Source organism: Cavia porcellus, unplaced genomic scaffold, assembly GCF_034190915.1.
Source record: "Cavia porcellus strain 051 isolate PalLab524CR breed Dunkin Hartley unplaced genomic scaffold, mCavPor4.1 scaffold_28, whole genome shotgun sequence".
NCBI lineage: Eukaryota > Metazoa > Chordata > Mammalia > Rodentia > Caviidae > Cavia > Cavia porcellus.
Window position 1 is genome coordinate 40,528,553 of NW_026947511.1, and position 14,935 is coordinate 40,543,487.

The 14,935-nt window shown below is 47.2% G+C and overlaps 1 protein-coding gene and 1 long non-coding RNA gene across 4 annotated transcripts in view; one reads left to right on the top strand and one right to left on the bottom strand.

Moving 5' to 3' along the window:
- Positions 1-408: 408 nt before the first annotated feature.
- Positions 409-14,935, bottom strand: part of Bicral (BICRA like chromatin remodeling complex associated protein) — an 83,101-nt gene continuing 68,574 nt past the window's right edge. For all 3 annotated transcript variants that reach the window (XM_063238847.1, XM_063238846.1, XM_063238845.1), the window contains exons 7-12: positions 13,873-13,973; positions 11,747-11,808; positions 9,495-9,640; positions 7,817-7,911; positions 6,317-6,419; positions 409-4,369 (exon numbers count right to left, since the gene is read on the bottom strand). In XM_063238847.1, the coding sequence (XP_063094917.1) occupies positions 3,600-4,369; positions 6,317-6,419; positions 7,817-7,911; positions 9,495-9,640; positions 11,747-11,808; positions 13,873-13,973 (1,277 nt within the window). In that variant the 3' untranslated portion in view covers positions 409-3,599. The remainder of the gene's footprint in view (positions 4,370-6,316; positions 6,420-7,816; positions 7,912-9,494; positions 9,641-11,746; positions 11,809-13,872; positions 13,974-14,935) is intronic.
- LOC134473684 (uncharacterized) overlaps positions 9,640-14,935 on the top strand; it is a 35,220-nt gene continuing 29,924 nt past the window's right edge. The window contains exon 1 of the long non-coding RNA XR_010044065.1: positions 9,640-12,415. This is a non-coding gene — a long non-coding RNA (uncharacterized LOC134473684). The remainder of the gene's footprint in view (positions 12,416-14,935) is intronic.

Consider the following 14,935-nt stretch of genomic DNA (forward strand, 5'->3'; position numbering starts at 1 on the left):
TTTAAAGAAATGGGGAGAGAAAGTTCTCTCCATTGAATTGCATCAAATGTGAATCCCCAGGGGAACATATTATATCGGCACTACGCCTTTATGTAGAATGGTTTTACTTATCCTTTAGCTTTATCTTCGTCCTTACAGAAATAAATGACCTTTTCCAATGATCCTCCCCTCTCCTTCCTTAGCAAAGGATCACGGGATAGGAATAAGGATGGAGGCCAGTCAAGACCAAATTTCTGCACCACCAACTTCATTTAATTGATGTGTTTAGAAAGGCCAATCCGTTAAAATCCTGTCCCTTCACTGGGAAAGCTACCTTTTTGGTCATAGTAAACATATTTAACCAGAACTCCCACTGAACCTTTATCTTCCCTTTTTCCTGTTTGCAAAATCAAGACAATCACAGTTGCACATTTTCCCAAATCTTTGGCTGTATTGCAATGGTTGTTTCATTTTGTAATCTCCAACTAAACATTTCCTAACCATGGATTAACAATATAGTTACTGACTGGTTTCTTTTTAACAGTATTTATCCAACATAACAAAATAAACTGCGATTTGTTATACTTTTTTTTACAAAACATTTTATAAATATTTTTACAAAATGTATACAAAGCAATTTCAAGTGAGACATACTATACAAATGAAGGTATTTAAGCAAATAAAGCCCCCACCACACTGACAGTGAGTGACACGTCCTCTTGCAGTCAAGTCAGTCTGTAAGGCCTCCCTAATCTAACAGTCTACTGAATTCTTCCCAATGAAAATACTCCTTTTTCGTAATTGCCAGCTTAAAATTTGCCTCAGCTTCAGACAGTACTTAAGGACACAGAAAATCAAATGGGTAATAACACATTCACACACTTGCACAACAAATGGAAAAAGAAAGAAAGGAAGAAAATGATTTTTGTTACTGAATACAAGTCGTTCTGAAACTGAACTTTCAAACCCCGACAACTGAATCTTGGCTATCAGAGGTTGCACTCTCCCACCCTTGCCAGAGGGGGCGCCACACCACACGGGGACCCCAGGAACAGAACCTAAGGACAGGGTAAAATACAACTGTAATCTTCATTTGTCATTATCTAGACTCTTTTTCCTTCCACAAAAAGTAAGCTTACATACAAGGACACAGATTTACATGCTTCATTTTGGTAATCAGGCTCTCTGTCTGTGGGGTAAGTGGGAGGACTTAAAAAAATGCTTTAAGATGGCATAGAGAAAGAAGCCAGGATTGGGGAATCAGGGCAGAGGTGACAAATGCACACGAGGCTTATCTCCTCTCTTAAGAATTCCACCGAGCCAGGTGTGGTGGTGCATGCCTGTAATCTCAGCTTCTAGGGAGACTGAGGCAGGGCAAAGCGCAAGTTTGAGGCCAGCTTGGGCAACTTAGGCCCCATCTCAACAAAACAAAACGGGGCCGGAGATACAGCTCAGCAGCACAGCTCCTGCCTGGCAAGCGCAAGGTCCTGAGTTCAATTCCCGGTACCCAAACAGAATAAAACAAAACCAAAGCTGAGCGAGGTGGCACACACCTGTGATCCCAGCACTTTGGGAGGCTGAGGTGGAGGGATCACAAGTTTTGAGTCTCACCTGGGCCATTTAATGAGACTGTGTCTTATAAAAACAGACAAAGTTAAAAAGGGCTGGGGATGGAGCTCAGTGGTAGACTGCTTCTGGGTTTGATCCCCAGTACCGAAAAAAAAAGCAAAAGAATTTCATTGATTTGCAGTAATTAATGCAATTCATTAGCAGCCCACATGAAGGCTTCCAGGTAGAAAGTTCCACAGTCAGAAGAATTTGATTGGTGGGGACCATTTGAATTAGAAGGAGTACTAGTAAAATCCTGGGGTTACATACAGGTAGCTGTTAAACCAAGGCTGCCCCAACATAAAGGTGCAACTGGCAATACCAACTTCTCTAACAGGCTATAATGCAGGAAGGGACCTGCCACGCGGACATTGGCACAAGCAAGGAAGCAGTGGAGGCCTTGGCGGGCCCAGCTTTTCCCTCTTGGTGGGGCAGGAGAAGGTGTGCTACGCCGCTCTCACGCAGCCTGGCCATGGCAGGCGTCTCTGTGGCGGTGAGTGGGGGCGCAGGGCGCAGGTCTTCTGCGGCTGTGTTTCTGGATAATCGGAAACCTTCCTTCCCACTGCGGGCCCAACACGGTGACAGTGGGGGCACCCCGTTTGAGGACACATCCGCGTGAGACCAGTGGGTGCTCCTCTGGCCAGGGAGGCAGCGGAGAGGCGATGAGGGTGTGCAGGCTGTGACCCAACAGCGCAGACCCCTGCGCCCCTGGAGAAGGGGGACCACTGTGTAGCAGGACCAAAACCACCACAGCGATGGGGCGACGTGGGGCAGGTGTACAAGAGAGGAAAGTAGGGAACATTCCCTGAAAAGAAGTGTAATAAATAAAGCAGGAAGTCATGTGCACAGACATGAACACGGCCAAACACAGAGGCTGGCTGGGTGTGTCCTTTGGCTCTGGGGAGCCGGGTCGCAGCTCTCCGTGCAGTGATGGGCTGGCTGGTTACCTTTGGTTTGTCTGTGTTTTGGTAATGATTGCTGCCAGGGTGACTACTGTTCTCCGACGACAAGGAGCATCAACAAGGCCAAAGTCCCCTTCAAGTTTAAACTGAAAAATTACAACACAGTTTTCTAATGAAAGTGCTTCTGATGTTTGGCTGTTTGCTGTGAAGCGGGTACAGAGGGTCAGGAAACACAACCCAGTAAGGGACAAAACATACACTGTATGTTGACTCTACCCAATTACAAAATGCAAAACTCTTGTTTGTTCGCAGTAGTTAACATATATATGCTTTTACATATATACATATTACCATCCTCATGGCTCTGCTCCGGCCTCCCCTCTACACTGTGCCACTTAGCCCAGCTCCGTCCTTCTGTGGCCTGGGGCTCACTTTGGGCCCTGCTGTTGCAGCTGCAAAGAGAGCTCTCCCTGGATGGACTCAGCACAGGTGCCCAGGAGCCCCAAAAGCACCCCAAAAGCAGCACCTCATCCTGTCTGCACTCCTGGCTTGGGGGTCAGCAAGGGCTGATCGGGGAGCAACCTCGTGGTCTTCGATACCTAAAATCCCCAAAATGGAAACAAGGCCAAAAACAAAAAACAAAAAACAACAAAACAAAACAAAACAGAAAACCAACAGCAATTAGGAGCTACGGTAGGATACTCTTAAAAAGTAGCTTCTATCGGTCCTATTTGATTTTCTTTAATAAGTCTGTTCTTCTCAAAAGACTTCTGATTGTCAAAAATTTTCCCAGGGCCAAGTGTACTGTGGACTCACTGAGTGACAGTGTTTTAAAATAAAGACACAAAAAACAAACAGACAGACAGAAAGGACCGTCGCGCTTTCAGAATACTTGAATGTGTGGGCCTAGCAGACTGCTTTCTACCGAGGGTCACTTTCCTCCAGGATCTCCCTGTAACCGCGAGAGTATTGCTCTGAAACCAAGGGCGGGCTGGGAGAGAAAGGAAACCTGCGCTGAAAGATGAAAGCAGGCGAGACGAGGCCGCGGCCGCTGCTTCCGCTGGGGAGCAGCTAACTGGTCTGCACTGGGAGGGAGGGCGGCTGCCGCTATTAACACTCTAGGATACTATTTACAGCTGCTTCCAAAATGGAGTCTGTTTCTACGACACCTTCGCTGTGGTCCGGGATGAACTTCTCCAGGCAGTTTTCCTGGGAAGCCATTGGAGAGAAGCTGGGGAAATCGAGCTCCACAGAGCTGCTCCCTGCTGGGTCACTCTGGGGCTGCCGCCCGGCCTTTTTGAGTTCCAAGATGTTCTTAAATGTGGTTTCTAAACTCTTGGTGAGCTGGAGGTCGGCCTGCGGCTCCCCAGATCCCTTCATGATGTCTGTGTGCAGGACCTCATTCTTTGGGGAGTTCCTCAGAGCTTTGTCCTGGAAGGAGTTGTTACACGTCATCTCCGAGTGCGAATCTGCGAGGATGCTGGACAGTTTGCTCTCGGCACCGTGGTCCGTGCGGGACAAGGTTCTGAGGTGGCCCTCGGGCCCGGGGGAGCACTCAGGGCCCTTCCTGAGGTCTCTGCGGCTGCCCTTGTCATCACAGGCGCTCCGGTAATGTGCCAAGCCCGCTTTGCCGAGACACTCCGACTTCTTCAAGATGTTTCCCTCCGCGGAGACCACGATGTGATTAGGCACCGGATGAAACTGGTCATGATTCGTTGGTTCTGTCAGGTTTGGCTTGGCTCGGTCTCTGCTTTGGGCCTTGGCTGCCAGGTGGAGTGAGCTGGCCGCTTTCCCTCCATGCTGCTCGCTCCTGCCAAACGGTGTCTCATGAGCGGCTTTATCCAGTTGGAACGAACAACAGAAATCGGCCTGAAATCCCTCTGCAAACAGGAGTAGAAAGAATGTTAGCGAGCGAGAGAGGGCAGGGAGACTCAGCAGACCTTCCCAGGGCAACATTCAGTCACAGCCTGCAGAAGCACCATAAAGAAAGGGCATCTTGCCTGGCATGGTGGCACAGGCCTTGAACCCCAGCACTCTGTGAGGCTGAGGCAGGAGGATCGAAAGTTCAAACCCAGTTTGGGCAACTCAGTAGTTTAATAAAAAACCCTGTCTCAGAATTTTAAAAAGCTGCTGGATGTAGTGGTGTACGCCTGTAATCCCAGCTTTCGGGAGACTGAGACAGGAGGACCACTGTGAGTTCAAGGCCAGATTGGGCTATATAGGGAGGTTAAGGCCAGCTGAACTGCACAGTGAGACCCTGTTTTAAAAAAAAAAAAAACGAATTTAGAGTAGGGATTGGCTGTGGAGCCCTGGAGTTTCACTGGGTTGGGGAGGGGTGGGAAGGAACAAGGAGGGAGAGACAGAGACAGAGAATTCCATCAATGTAATGTAGGCTCTGGAGCTTCTAGCAGGAAGCAGAATCTCTTTGCAAAGGTAGCTGCTTGATGTCCGGTGGGAAGATGCGTTAGGTCAGGCAGTAGGCTCCACCTAGCCCGCACTCTTGGCGTTGTTATCATTGTTGCCTTTCTGAGGACAGGTCCGAGGCCACGCACACGCGCTTGAGGCTTGTGAGACACACAGTGTCACCTTCTGCTAAGCTCAGGGAGGGGATCATATCTCGTGTCTGTAGGCTCTCGAGGCCCGTCAAATGCAAGGCAGCACCATAATATTTAGGTCTTAGAGACAGTGAAGGGACTAAAGCCACAAGAAAATGACAGTCCGATAGCAGGGGATGAATTAGCTAAAGTATGAAGCTAAAATGTATTAAATATCATTTTGAAGACCACAGCAACTAATTTAAAAACTTGTGATGTTCTTTTGGAGGGCAGTTCTAGGGTACTGGGAATTGAACTCAGGACCTCACACTTGCCAGGCAGGTGCTGTACCACTGAGCTACATCCTTAGCTCCCAAAACTTGTGATACATTAAGTGAAAACATATTAGTATTCAAAGTCATACCTAGCACATGATCTATGATTGTAACTGTATACATGCGATACATGCAATGGGAGCCAGAACTGGAGGAAATTTAGAGAAATAAAAACATTTATAGATAGTGTAAACATAGGTAGAATTTATCATCTGTGAACTATTATAGTGTTAGTCGATCTAAAACTTTTAGATGAGGTGGGAAGATCACTTTAGCACGTGAGTTCAAGACTAGCCTGGGCAACAGGTGAAATCCTGACTCAAAAACAAAACGATATTTTATTAAAAAAATTTTTTTTCAAAACAATATTTTAGAGACTAGGAAAAAACAGAGAACTCTAATTTTGCTGCTGGGGACTAAATCCAGGACCTTGCACCCTAAGCACCTGCTCTTCCACTGAGCTATGTCCCTAGCCCCTGAACCGTTTTTAAATGACAGAGTATGGGACACACTTAAAATGTGTGAAAGTGGCAGGAAGCTAAGGGGGAGAGAGACAAGTCCTTCAACAGGGAGTTACGATGTTCTGGCTGTGGTCAGGGACTGTCCTACTCGTGTTTTCCTCCTGACCGTGACTTACAGATAGCAAGGGGTTCAATAATGTACTGAGACTTAACTGTTTCTAAGAAGCCTTCTGGCTTGCTTTAGTTCTCAAAGACAGAAAGATCGAGAATTTTCATTTTACAATGGGGAAGAAGAACTGCTTAACCAAACGGAACATTCCACTTGGGACTTCATAGAACAGAGATGTTCTCAGAATCTTCATACATTGCTCTCAACTCTGGGATTTTTCTCCCAAAAATTCATGTTCCACTTTCTGGACCTGCCCAAGGGTCAGCTCACACTGTGCCTGAAGTTCCCTCAGTCCCCGGGCCACGGTAGGGGCCTGCCGGAGTCTTACCGGGGTCTACAAGTGCCAGGCGCTTGTCTCGGGACAGAGACGCTCTCTCCTCCTGGTTGAACATTCTGTCGATCATCACCATCTCGGCAGAGGGATTGATTCGCTGATAATGAGAGAAGCCAGTCATTCCTGGTACCTTTTATTATAGTGGGCAACTGGCCGCGCCTCTGAACAATGAAACCATCAGAAGTAAGTCCTGGTTCCTATGTCCTAGTCACACAGGACGTGTTTTTAAAAGGTAATTTACGCATTGGTACAGAACTTTGAAGGCCCTACAATAAGAGCAGGTGAAAAGTAGTCTACCTTCCTGTTTCCCCTGTCCATCCACAGGCACCAGGTGCCTCTCACCCAGTCCCCCATCTGCCCAGAAGCTGCAGAGATGTTCCAGACAGACATGACAGCCAGATGGTTCCTGCTTTATGCTTGCAACCAATGTGAGCACTGCGGTTCTGTGGCTTTCTCTTCTTCCTCTCTGCTTACCAATCACTGTGTCTTTTCACTGGGATGACATTTTACTTTATATTCTGCAATGGTTTGTGTTTTTATTAAGGCTTCAGCTATACAGAATCAATTTTTTTGTCTTTTATTTTATTTTTTGGTACCGGGGATTGAACTCATGACTGTGTGCTTGCAAGGCAGGCGCTTATGCCACTGAGCTAAATCCCCGGCCCCTGTTTTTGTCTTTTTGAGACACTTTCACTATGCAGTTCAGGCTGGCCTTGAGCTCACTTTGTAGCCCAGGTTGGCCTTGAACTTGCAACGATTTTCCTGTTCCAGCTTTCCAAATGCTAAGATTTAAGGGATATGTCTTCAAATCTTAAACTGTATTTCCTTATTTTCCTTTCTTTGAGACAGTGTCTCACTATGTAGCCCAGGCCGGCCTCAAACTCGAGGTGAGCCTTTCTGTCTCAGCCTCCCGAGAGCTGAGATTACAGCTGCATACCACCATGCCTGGCTTCCCTAGCTCTTTTATTTGTTTGTTTGTTTCCTTTTGAGAGAGAGAGAGGGTCTTGCTAAATTGCCTAGACTGAGCTCAAACTTGTGATCCTGCCTTAGCCTCGGGAGTGGCTGGTATCACAAGTGTGCACCACCACACCAGGGGCAATAACACTGTCATTCCTAAATGCAGCTTAGTCTGCCTTGATCAGCCTCCCCGTTCCTTCCTGTCATTGTCTCCTGGCTTTCAGGACCACCATTCTGCTCTCAGCTGCTAGGAGACCAACTGTTCAGATCCCACATGTGTGCTTCTGGCCTGGCTCCTTTCAGTGTAACAAAGTGACGCTTCGGTGTGAAATGAGGAGAGTGCTCCGCTATGTGTGAGCCACACAAGGTGGTGCGGCCCACGTCACCTGCTGTCACTCAGAATGGCTAAGTGTGTTTTCTTCAACTGGGAATATCTAAGCTTCTTAAACCATGTTCTGCAAATGCAATCCCTTCACCTCTTCCTGACCCCACAGCTGGGCTGGGCTGGAAAGACAATGTGTTAAGGGTGCCACGTACCATGGCGTCTTCGAGAAGCAGGCATCTGTATTTGGTAAGCATAGCTTGTGTCCTTTTTAGGAGCTGAGTGGCGATTGTTTCAAACTCATAGTCCACTGTAAAAGAGAGAAAAGGGTCAGTGAGGGTGGATCGCCCACTGGGCCTGGGACTCGCTCGGAAGACTGGAATGCACCGCTCCCGCGCTCCTCCTGGGTTAAGTGTCCTGTCTCATGTCGCTTTCCCTTGCTGTGTGCACGTCCGGTAGCAACTGAAACCCTAATGCTGTGAGTGACCCCCTACAAGAGGCCACCAACAGTGAGTAGGCTGAGCGCTGCTGGTCTGACCAGCCCCTGTGTGTGCGTGACTCCACAGGGTACAGATACAGTTGGGGCCCCGGTCCTTTTCTTTCCTGTCACTTTTTTTTTCTTTTTTTTTTTTGGTACTGGAAATTGGACTCACAACCTTGTGCTCAGCTGGCCAGGCTGGCACAAACTGGGCCCTGACACCTTGTGGAGTGTGGTCTGAGGCTCTGTCCTACATTTCTGTAGGACAGGGACTTCACATTCTCTGACTCACTCATCTCTCGGTCTTCACAGCCCTGTTTAATGCTAGGCGGGATCTTCTTCCCCTGCCTTCTGGGAGGTTCACAGTGACTCTACTGAACTCTCAAATCAGAGGTGCCACCAGGAGCAGTCATACCAGGGGCAATGGAGGGAGGACGCTGAGAGAGTCAGGGCTGGTGGCTGGGCCAGGCAGGAAGATGGACTGAGTTCTAGGCTGGGGTTGGGGCCCAGGTCCCTTTCTTTCCTGTCACTTTTTTCTTTCTTTTTTTTTTTTTTTGGTAGTGGGAATTGGACTCACAACCTTGTGCTCAGCAGGCAAGCGCCTGAGCTACTGAGCTAAATCCTTGGGCCCCCTGTCAGGTTCTTGATGTAATGGTTTGTATTTGGATGCCCCCAGGAGTCCCATGCACTTGTGAGCCGGGGCTTTTGGAAAAGGATTGAATCTTGCAGTTGGGAAGCTGGGCCTGGGAAGAAGAGGTGGTCACAGGGCTGTGGCCTGGCAGGGGCATCTCCCTCTGCTGCTCACTGCTTCCTAGCCACCATGATCATGCAGGTTTCTCCTCTCCATGCCCCTCTGCCCTGCTGCTTCCACCTTGGAGGCAGCCGGCCTTGGATGGGAGCTGAGCCAAAATAAACTTTCCTGCTGTATCATAGGGACTGAGTTCTGTCTGAAAGAAAAAAGTGACAGGAAAGAAAGGGACCTGGGCCCCAACCCCAGCCTAGAACTCAGTCCATCTTCCTGCCTGGCCCAGCCACCAGTGATTAAGTGATTAAGTGATTAAGACATGTGAGGTTCAGCCCATGCCCCAGCCTAACCTGGACCTCTGGGAATGTTTCTGTGGTTCAACGAGCTACTTGGGGAACAGAGCTGGTAAAACCGCTGAAGGTGAGGCCTGAACTCAAGTGTGGTGCTGAGCACCGAGTCCAGTGCTGTTCTGCCTGCTTCCTTCACTGCCCACTGTGTGTCAGTACACCACCAGGGAGTGTGGGGTCCCTGTTCCAGAACACAGAGACGAGAACGCCACAGTCCTGCCTGTGGACTAACAATCAGGACCCGGGACCACACAAGTATGTAATGAAAACAGTGCCTGCTCCTGAGGGCAGCACGGCACCTGGTGTCGGTGCAGGGTGCTCACCTTTCCTCAGGTCGTCCTCGGTGGGCATGGAGCCCTGGCACACGTGGTAGGAGAGCAGCCTCTGTACTGCATCGCTGCGTGAGCGGAACTGGCTCTTGTTGGGGGTCACGGCATGGGCTTGGTCCCTCTGTAGCTGCTGGAGGATTCTGCGGAGGGAAAGGACAAGGTCAGTGCAATCAGGGAGGGAGGAGGAGTGGCCACGACACACACATGCGCAGAGAAAACAGCACCAGGAGGGCTGCTGTCACAGAGCAGCGGGGCTCCCCTTCAGTTCACGCTCTGTACCTCAGTAGGACAGTGTTGCTCCTAACACACCGGGGGAAGCCCATGGACTGCACAATGGCTGACCCTTGTCCAGCTGAGCACGAGCTATGTGACTGTCCCCAACACAGAGTTAGTTCATCAGGTTACACATCTCCTTGGAGACTCTGTCTCCAAAGAGACAGAGAACTGGTTTTCAGAACAAGAGAGCAAGGGCAGCTCAGCCATGCTGATACGCTCACTGGTCCCAATGAAGTCAAACTGCAGGAAAGGGTGTGTAAGTCCAAGACTTCTTTTTTTTTTAAGACTTTTTTTGTTGTACTGGAAACTGAATGCAGGGCCTCTGTACCATGCTATATACCTCCCTCCCACCCCGCTTTTTTTTATGAGTTCAAACTGGCCCTGAATTCACTATGTAGCCAGGCTGGCCACAAATTTGCAGTGATTCTCTTGCCTCTGCCTTGCAAGCGCTGGGATTCCAGGTGAGCACCACCACGCCTGGCCCTTCCTGTCCTTTTTCACTTTGAGACAGAGTCTTACTAAATCACCAATCCCCAGGCTGGGCTCAAATTTGTAATCCTCCTGAAAGTCCTAGAGTGATGGAGTATAGGTATGTACCATCATGCCCAGGCAAGGCACTTTTTTTTGTTTGTTTTATTTTTTCATACAAGGTCTAACCTGTTGTACTCTAAGAAAATAGCTTCGTTATATGTGTATTATAGCAAACCTGCAACATGGCTTACTAAATGTGTTTTTTTATCCTTTTTCCCTAACTAACATGTTAAGTGACCTAATTGATATGTTGAGCAATACTCTCCTCTGTAAAGAATTGCAAGAATCTCACCTAATTGATATGTTAACCATTGTTGCCCTCTACAAACTACAGAAGTTGTGCTAAAACAAGCTAACAAGGGTTGTTAATCACTGTTAGGCGCCTCTATTCTCCGCTAAAGAGCTAAAGAAAAACTAGAATGGCCCATTAATTTACACTTGTTTAAAGTAACCTGTTTGTGTACAGAGAGATTTGTGTATGAGTTTAACCCTTTACCCTGACCTTGACACATAACCGCCATTTTCTGTTCTGTATGGCGCCTTATTGCCTCCCTCTCCCCTCACCTCTCTATCTAGGCCATAAAGAATTTGGGTTTCTGGTGACCTCTTCCCGACCCGGTGATGATCTGTCATAAAATGAGCCTGCCCCAATTTTAAGAACTGTTTAGCTTCAAAGAAATTACCGGGAAATACTATGGCCCAAACCCCAATCAGTGCTTTCCTTTTGTTCTGTATGCATCAAATGAGTTAGATATCAGATCTTTGTAAAACTTAAGTTTCAGCTTCTTGTAACTCTTGACCTCTTCGCACCCATTAGCGAAAACGAGCTGTCCTGGGATAATTAACTTCCCCACTTTCTTCTCCAAATATTGCTGCAGATGTGCCACTCCGAGATAATGTCAGTCTGTAGGATGGGAGTGATTTGAGAAACACCAGGAACTCCCGAGATTGTCAGAGCTAAGTGGACAGCAATACAGTTTCCAGACTCGGGTCAACAAGTTTGATGGCTCTGCAGGTTTCTTTGTTTCTCCCCCCACCCTTTTCCTCCAGCCTCTTTTTAAAGTCCTCCCTTCAGTCTCTGGGACACAGTCTCCAAATTGGCTCCCGGAGACTGGTCGCCAGGCCTGGAAATAAAGCCTTTGCCACTTAAATTTTCGGTCTCTTGCCTCCTTGGATTTTATACCAGGGCCCAAGTTATAACATAACCCTGTAGTTTAGGCTGGCCTTGAATCTACTACTAGCCCAGGCTGGCCAGGAACTCACAGAAAGTTTTACAGGTGCTGGAATTATAAGCATGCACCACCACACCTGGCACAAAGTACATTTTTAAAAAGGTTAGTAAGTTCTTTATTGTAACCTGGTTTCTGGAGCGTGTTCCCTAAAGGTCAGCAACCCAGAGAAATGCTGGAAGTTAATCTGTCATTTCCAAAGGTACTCACAGAGCGCCTTTTGTGAGCTGTTTTGTGGCTGGCCTCTTCTGTCCTCCTGAGTGACTGTCCACCTGAGATCAAGACACCTCTTATTAGTCCCTTTTCTAGGAAAAACAGCAGCATGCAATTACACAAAAGGTCAATGTGTTCAAAGTGTTTTCAGGGGCTTATCAAGAGTGTATTCTAGGGGCTGGGGATTTAGCTCAGCGGCATAAGTGCCTGCCTTGCAAGCAGGCAGTCGTGAGTTCGGTCCCCGGTACAAATAGAAAGAAAAAAGACCAAAAAAAGAGAGTGTATTCTAGGACTCCAGGATGGACCCTGCTAAAAACCCAATAGGCCCACTGACTCTGGGTAACAAAGCTGTGCTGTGTTGAGGTCACAGAAAGCAGTGTCACTGACAAAGAAGGACTCAACTTTGTCTTTTGTTGCCCTTTATGAGATAAAGTCTCACTTTGTCAGCCAGGCTCGCTCTAAACTCCTGGGCTCAAGTGATCCTCCTGCCTCAGCTTCTGGAGTAGCCAGCTGGGAAGCCAGATGTGTACCACTGTACCCAGCTCAGATGTACCTGAGGCCTAAACCCTTAACTCTCTAGTACTATGTTCTTGAAGCAGTGTGTGTGGTTACCAGCTCCTTGAACGTCTAGACATCAGCAGATGCCACTTAGTCATCTGGTCAATGGTGAGTGAGGGATCAGCACTTGGGGCTCCACCATGCAGCCCGGGGCGTAGTCTAAGTGCTGCTTTCTTATGTCATGTTAAGGAAATAAGTCTACTGTGCGTCAAATGCTGAGAGAACCAAACAGATCCTTTTCTGGGTATCATGGGGCTGGTCTAGACTGTGTTAAATTTCAATAAACTCTTAGCTTCCTTTTGGGAATACTGGTTCTTGAGCATGGAACCTTCCCACCTCAGCCTCTGAGAATGCTGGGGTTATAAATCTGTATACCACACCCGGTGGTACATTTTTTGAATTCTGTCTAGTAGGTATGTTCTAGGTATTTCATTGCTTCATTCATTCATTCATGAATTGCTGGGGATAGAAGAGGAAAGTGCTCTACTAGTGAGCCGCACCTCAGCCCCTGCTGGTAGTGAGGAAATCATAACAATGTGACAGTCACAGATTGCTGTCATGGTTTATGTCTGTGACCCTCAGGCCTCATGCCTTTGCATTGTGCTTTTGTGACTGGTTCATTGTATAGTGCTTAGATTGATGGTGTCAGTGCTACACCGACGTAGGGGTGGAACCAGAATATATGTAATGGCAAGAAGAAGGTGTTTCTGGCTCTTTTTGCTGGTTTCTGCCTTGCTGTTTTGCAGCTGCCATAAACTGCGGCCCCGCCATGCCAGCCTGCCTTGGAGCCAACTGAGTTTAGACTAAAACCTCCAAAAACTATAAAAAATAAATGTTACCTTTCCCATCTTTTGACATCAGGTATTTTGTCTCAGTAACCAGTAAAAAGTAACTAAGACAAAATTTGGTACCGAGAGTGGGCTCCTTGCTGGGAATATACCTGACCATGTTTTTTGAGAGGCTTTTAAAATGGCTTGTAGGCAGAGTTTAAAAAGATTTGGACATGTCACCTGGATGCATAGAGCTTAGGCTGTTAAATAGAGGAGATTCTGGTCAGAGCTCAGGAGACCAAAAGGCTGATAGAAAGCCTCATGGTAAAGACCAGGCTTGGGAGATTTCTGCTAGAAAAAAGGACTTCATTGGTTGTTGGACTTCCCACGATGTGTGTTATGGCTTAGCAAAAAATTTGTCTGCATTTTGCTCATGCCTTTGCTCATGACTTTGTCTAAGACTAAACCAAAGGGCAATGGATTGATTAATCTGAAAAAAAAAAAAATTTCAAAGCAGTCAAATGTTGAGGCTGTGGCATGGCTATTGTTGGGGGCTTTTAGCCAGCTTTATGTTGCAAATCAAGAGCAAAGAGTCCAACAGGATAATTTACAACTCTGTAAATCTGGCAAAAAAAAAAAAAAAAAAAAAAAATCCAAGAAAGCTGTGGATTATAAAGACAGGATTAAAACTTTGATTGCTAAAGAAAAACAGAGAGATAAAGAAACAGGAGCTTTAAGCACACTTCTGTTCAGCCATGTAGACCACAAGCAAGCAGCCCCGCAAACGGTCCTCACCTGCACGGCTGGTTGCCCAGGAGACGACCCCATCGCCTTCTCTGACTGTGGCTGTGCAGTTCCTAAGGATGCTGGCATCACTTTGCTGCTTGCATCCTGCCCTGTGAGAATTAAGACAGACAACAGCAGAGTCATGTACATCAGCCACCCGATGCATGCAGGCACCCAGGCCTCCACGAAGCAGTCTCTCTCTCCAGGGGAACTCTTTCTGCAAGGATGGGAGCAGGGTGGTGCATTTCTCTGCCAGGCAGAGGGGAGAGCTATGAAAGCCTATTTAAGCAATTAGTTAAGTAAATGCTACTAAATAGAAGCTGCAAATGCTACGGTTTCAAATTACCTATGGACTAAGAAATAGGTCTCAAGCCTGCAGTCTATACACACTCCAATCCCCAAGTACAACGTAAGGCCAAAGAGGAAGATGACTCGGAATAGCCAAACGTTTTTTTCTAACATAACTGAGTAGCTCAGGTGTTCAAAGCCTTAAAAAAAAAAAGACAGACATAACTCAAAACCATTTTCAGTTTCAGGAGAGGATCCTTTTTGTGGGGGAGTAAGGGGTACAAGGGTTTGAACTCAAAGGCTTGGTACTGAGGTATATCTATAGCCTTTTAAAAATTTAAAAAAATTTTTTTGGTACAGGGGATTGAATTCATAACCTTGCATGCGGCAAGCACTTAGGCCGCTGAGTTAAATCCTTGACCCAAAAATTTAAAAATCTTTTGAGACAGGGTCTTGCTAAGTCACTAAATTGCCTAGGCTAAGCCCAAATTTGCAGTTCTCCTGCCTCTGTCTCCCAGAGTGTTGGGATTATAGGTATGTACTGCCATACCTGTCTGGGATTGTTACCATACATATATAATGAGTAGAATTATAAGGTTACATGCTCTATGTAATAGTGGGTCTCATTGCTTCGAAGCAGCATATTTTTGCTGGGCATGCTGGCACAACCCTGTAATCCCAGCACTCTGGGAGACTGAGGCAGGAGGACTGTAAATCTGACCTCAATCTGGGCAACTCAGTGATACTCTGTCTCAAAAAAAAAAAAAAAAAAGAAAAGTTCTAG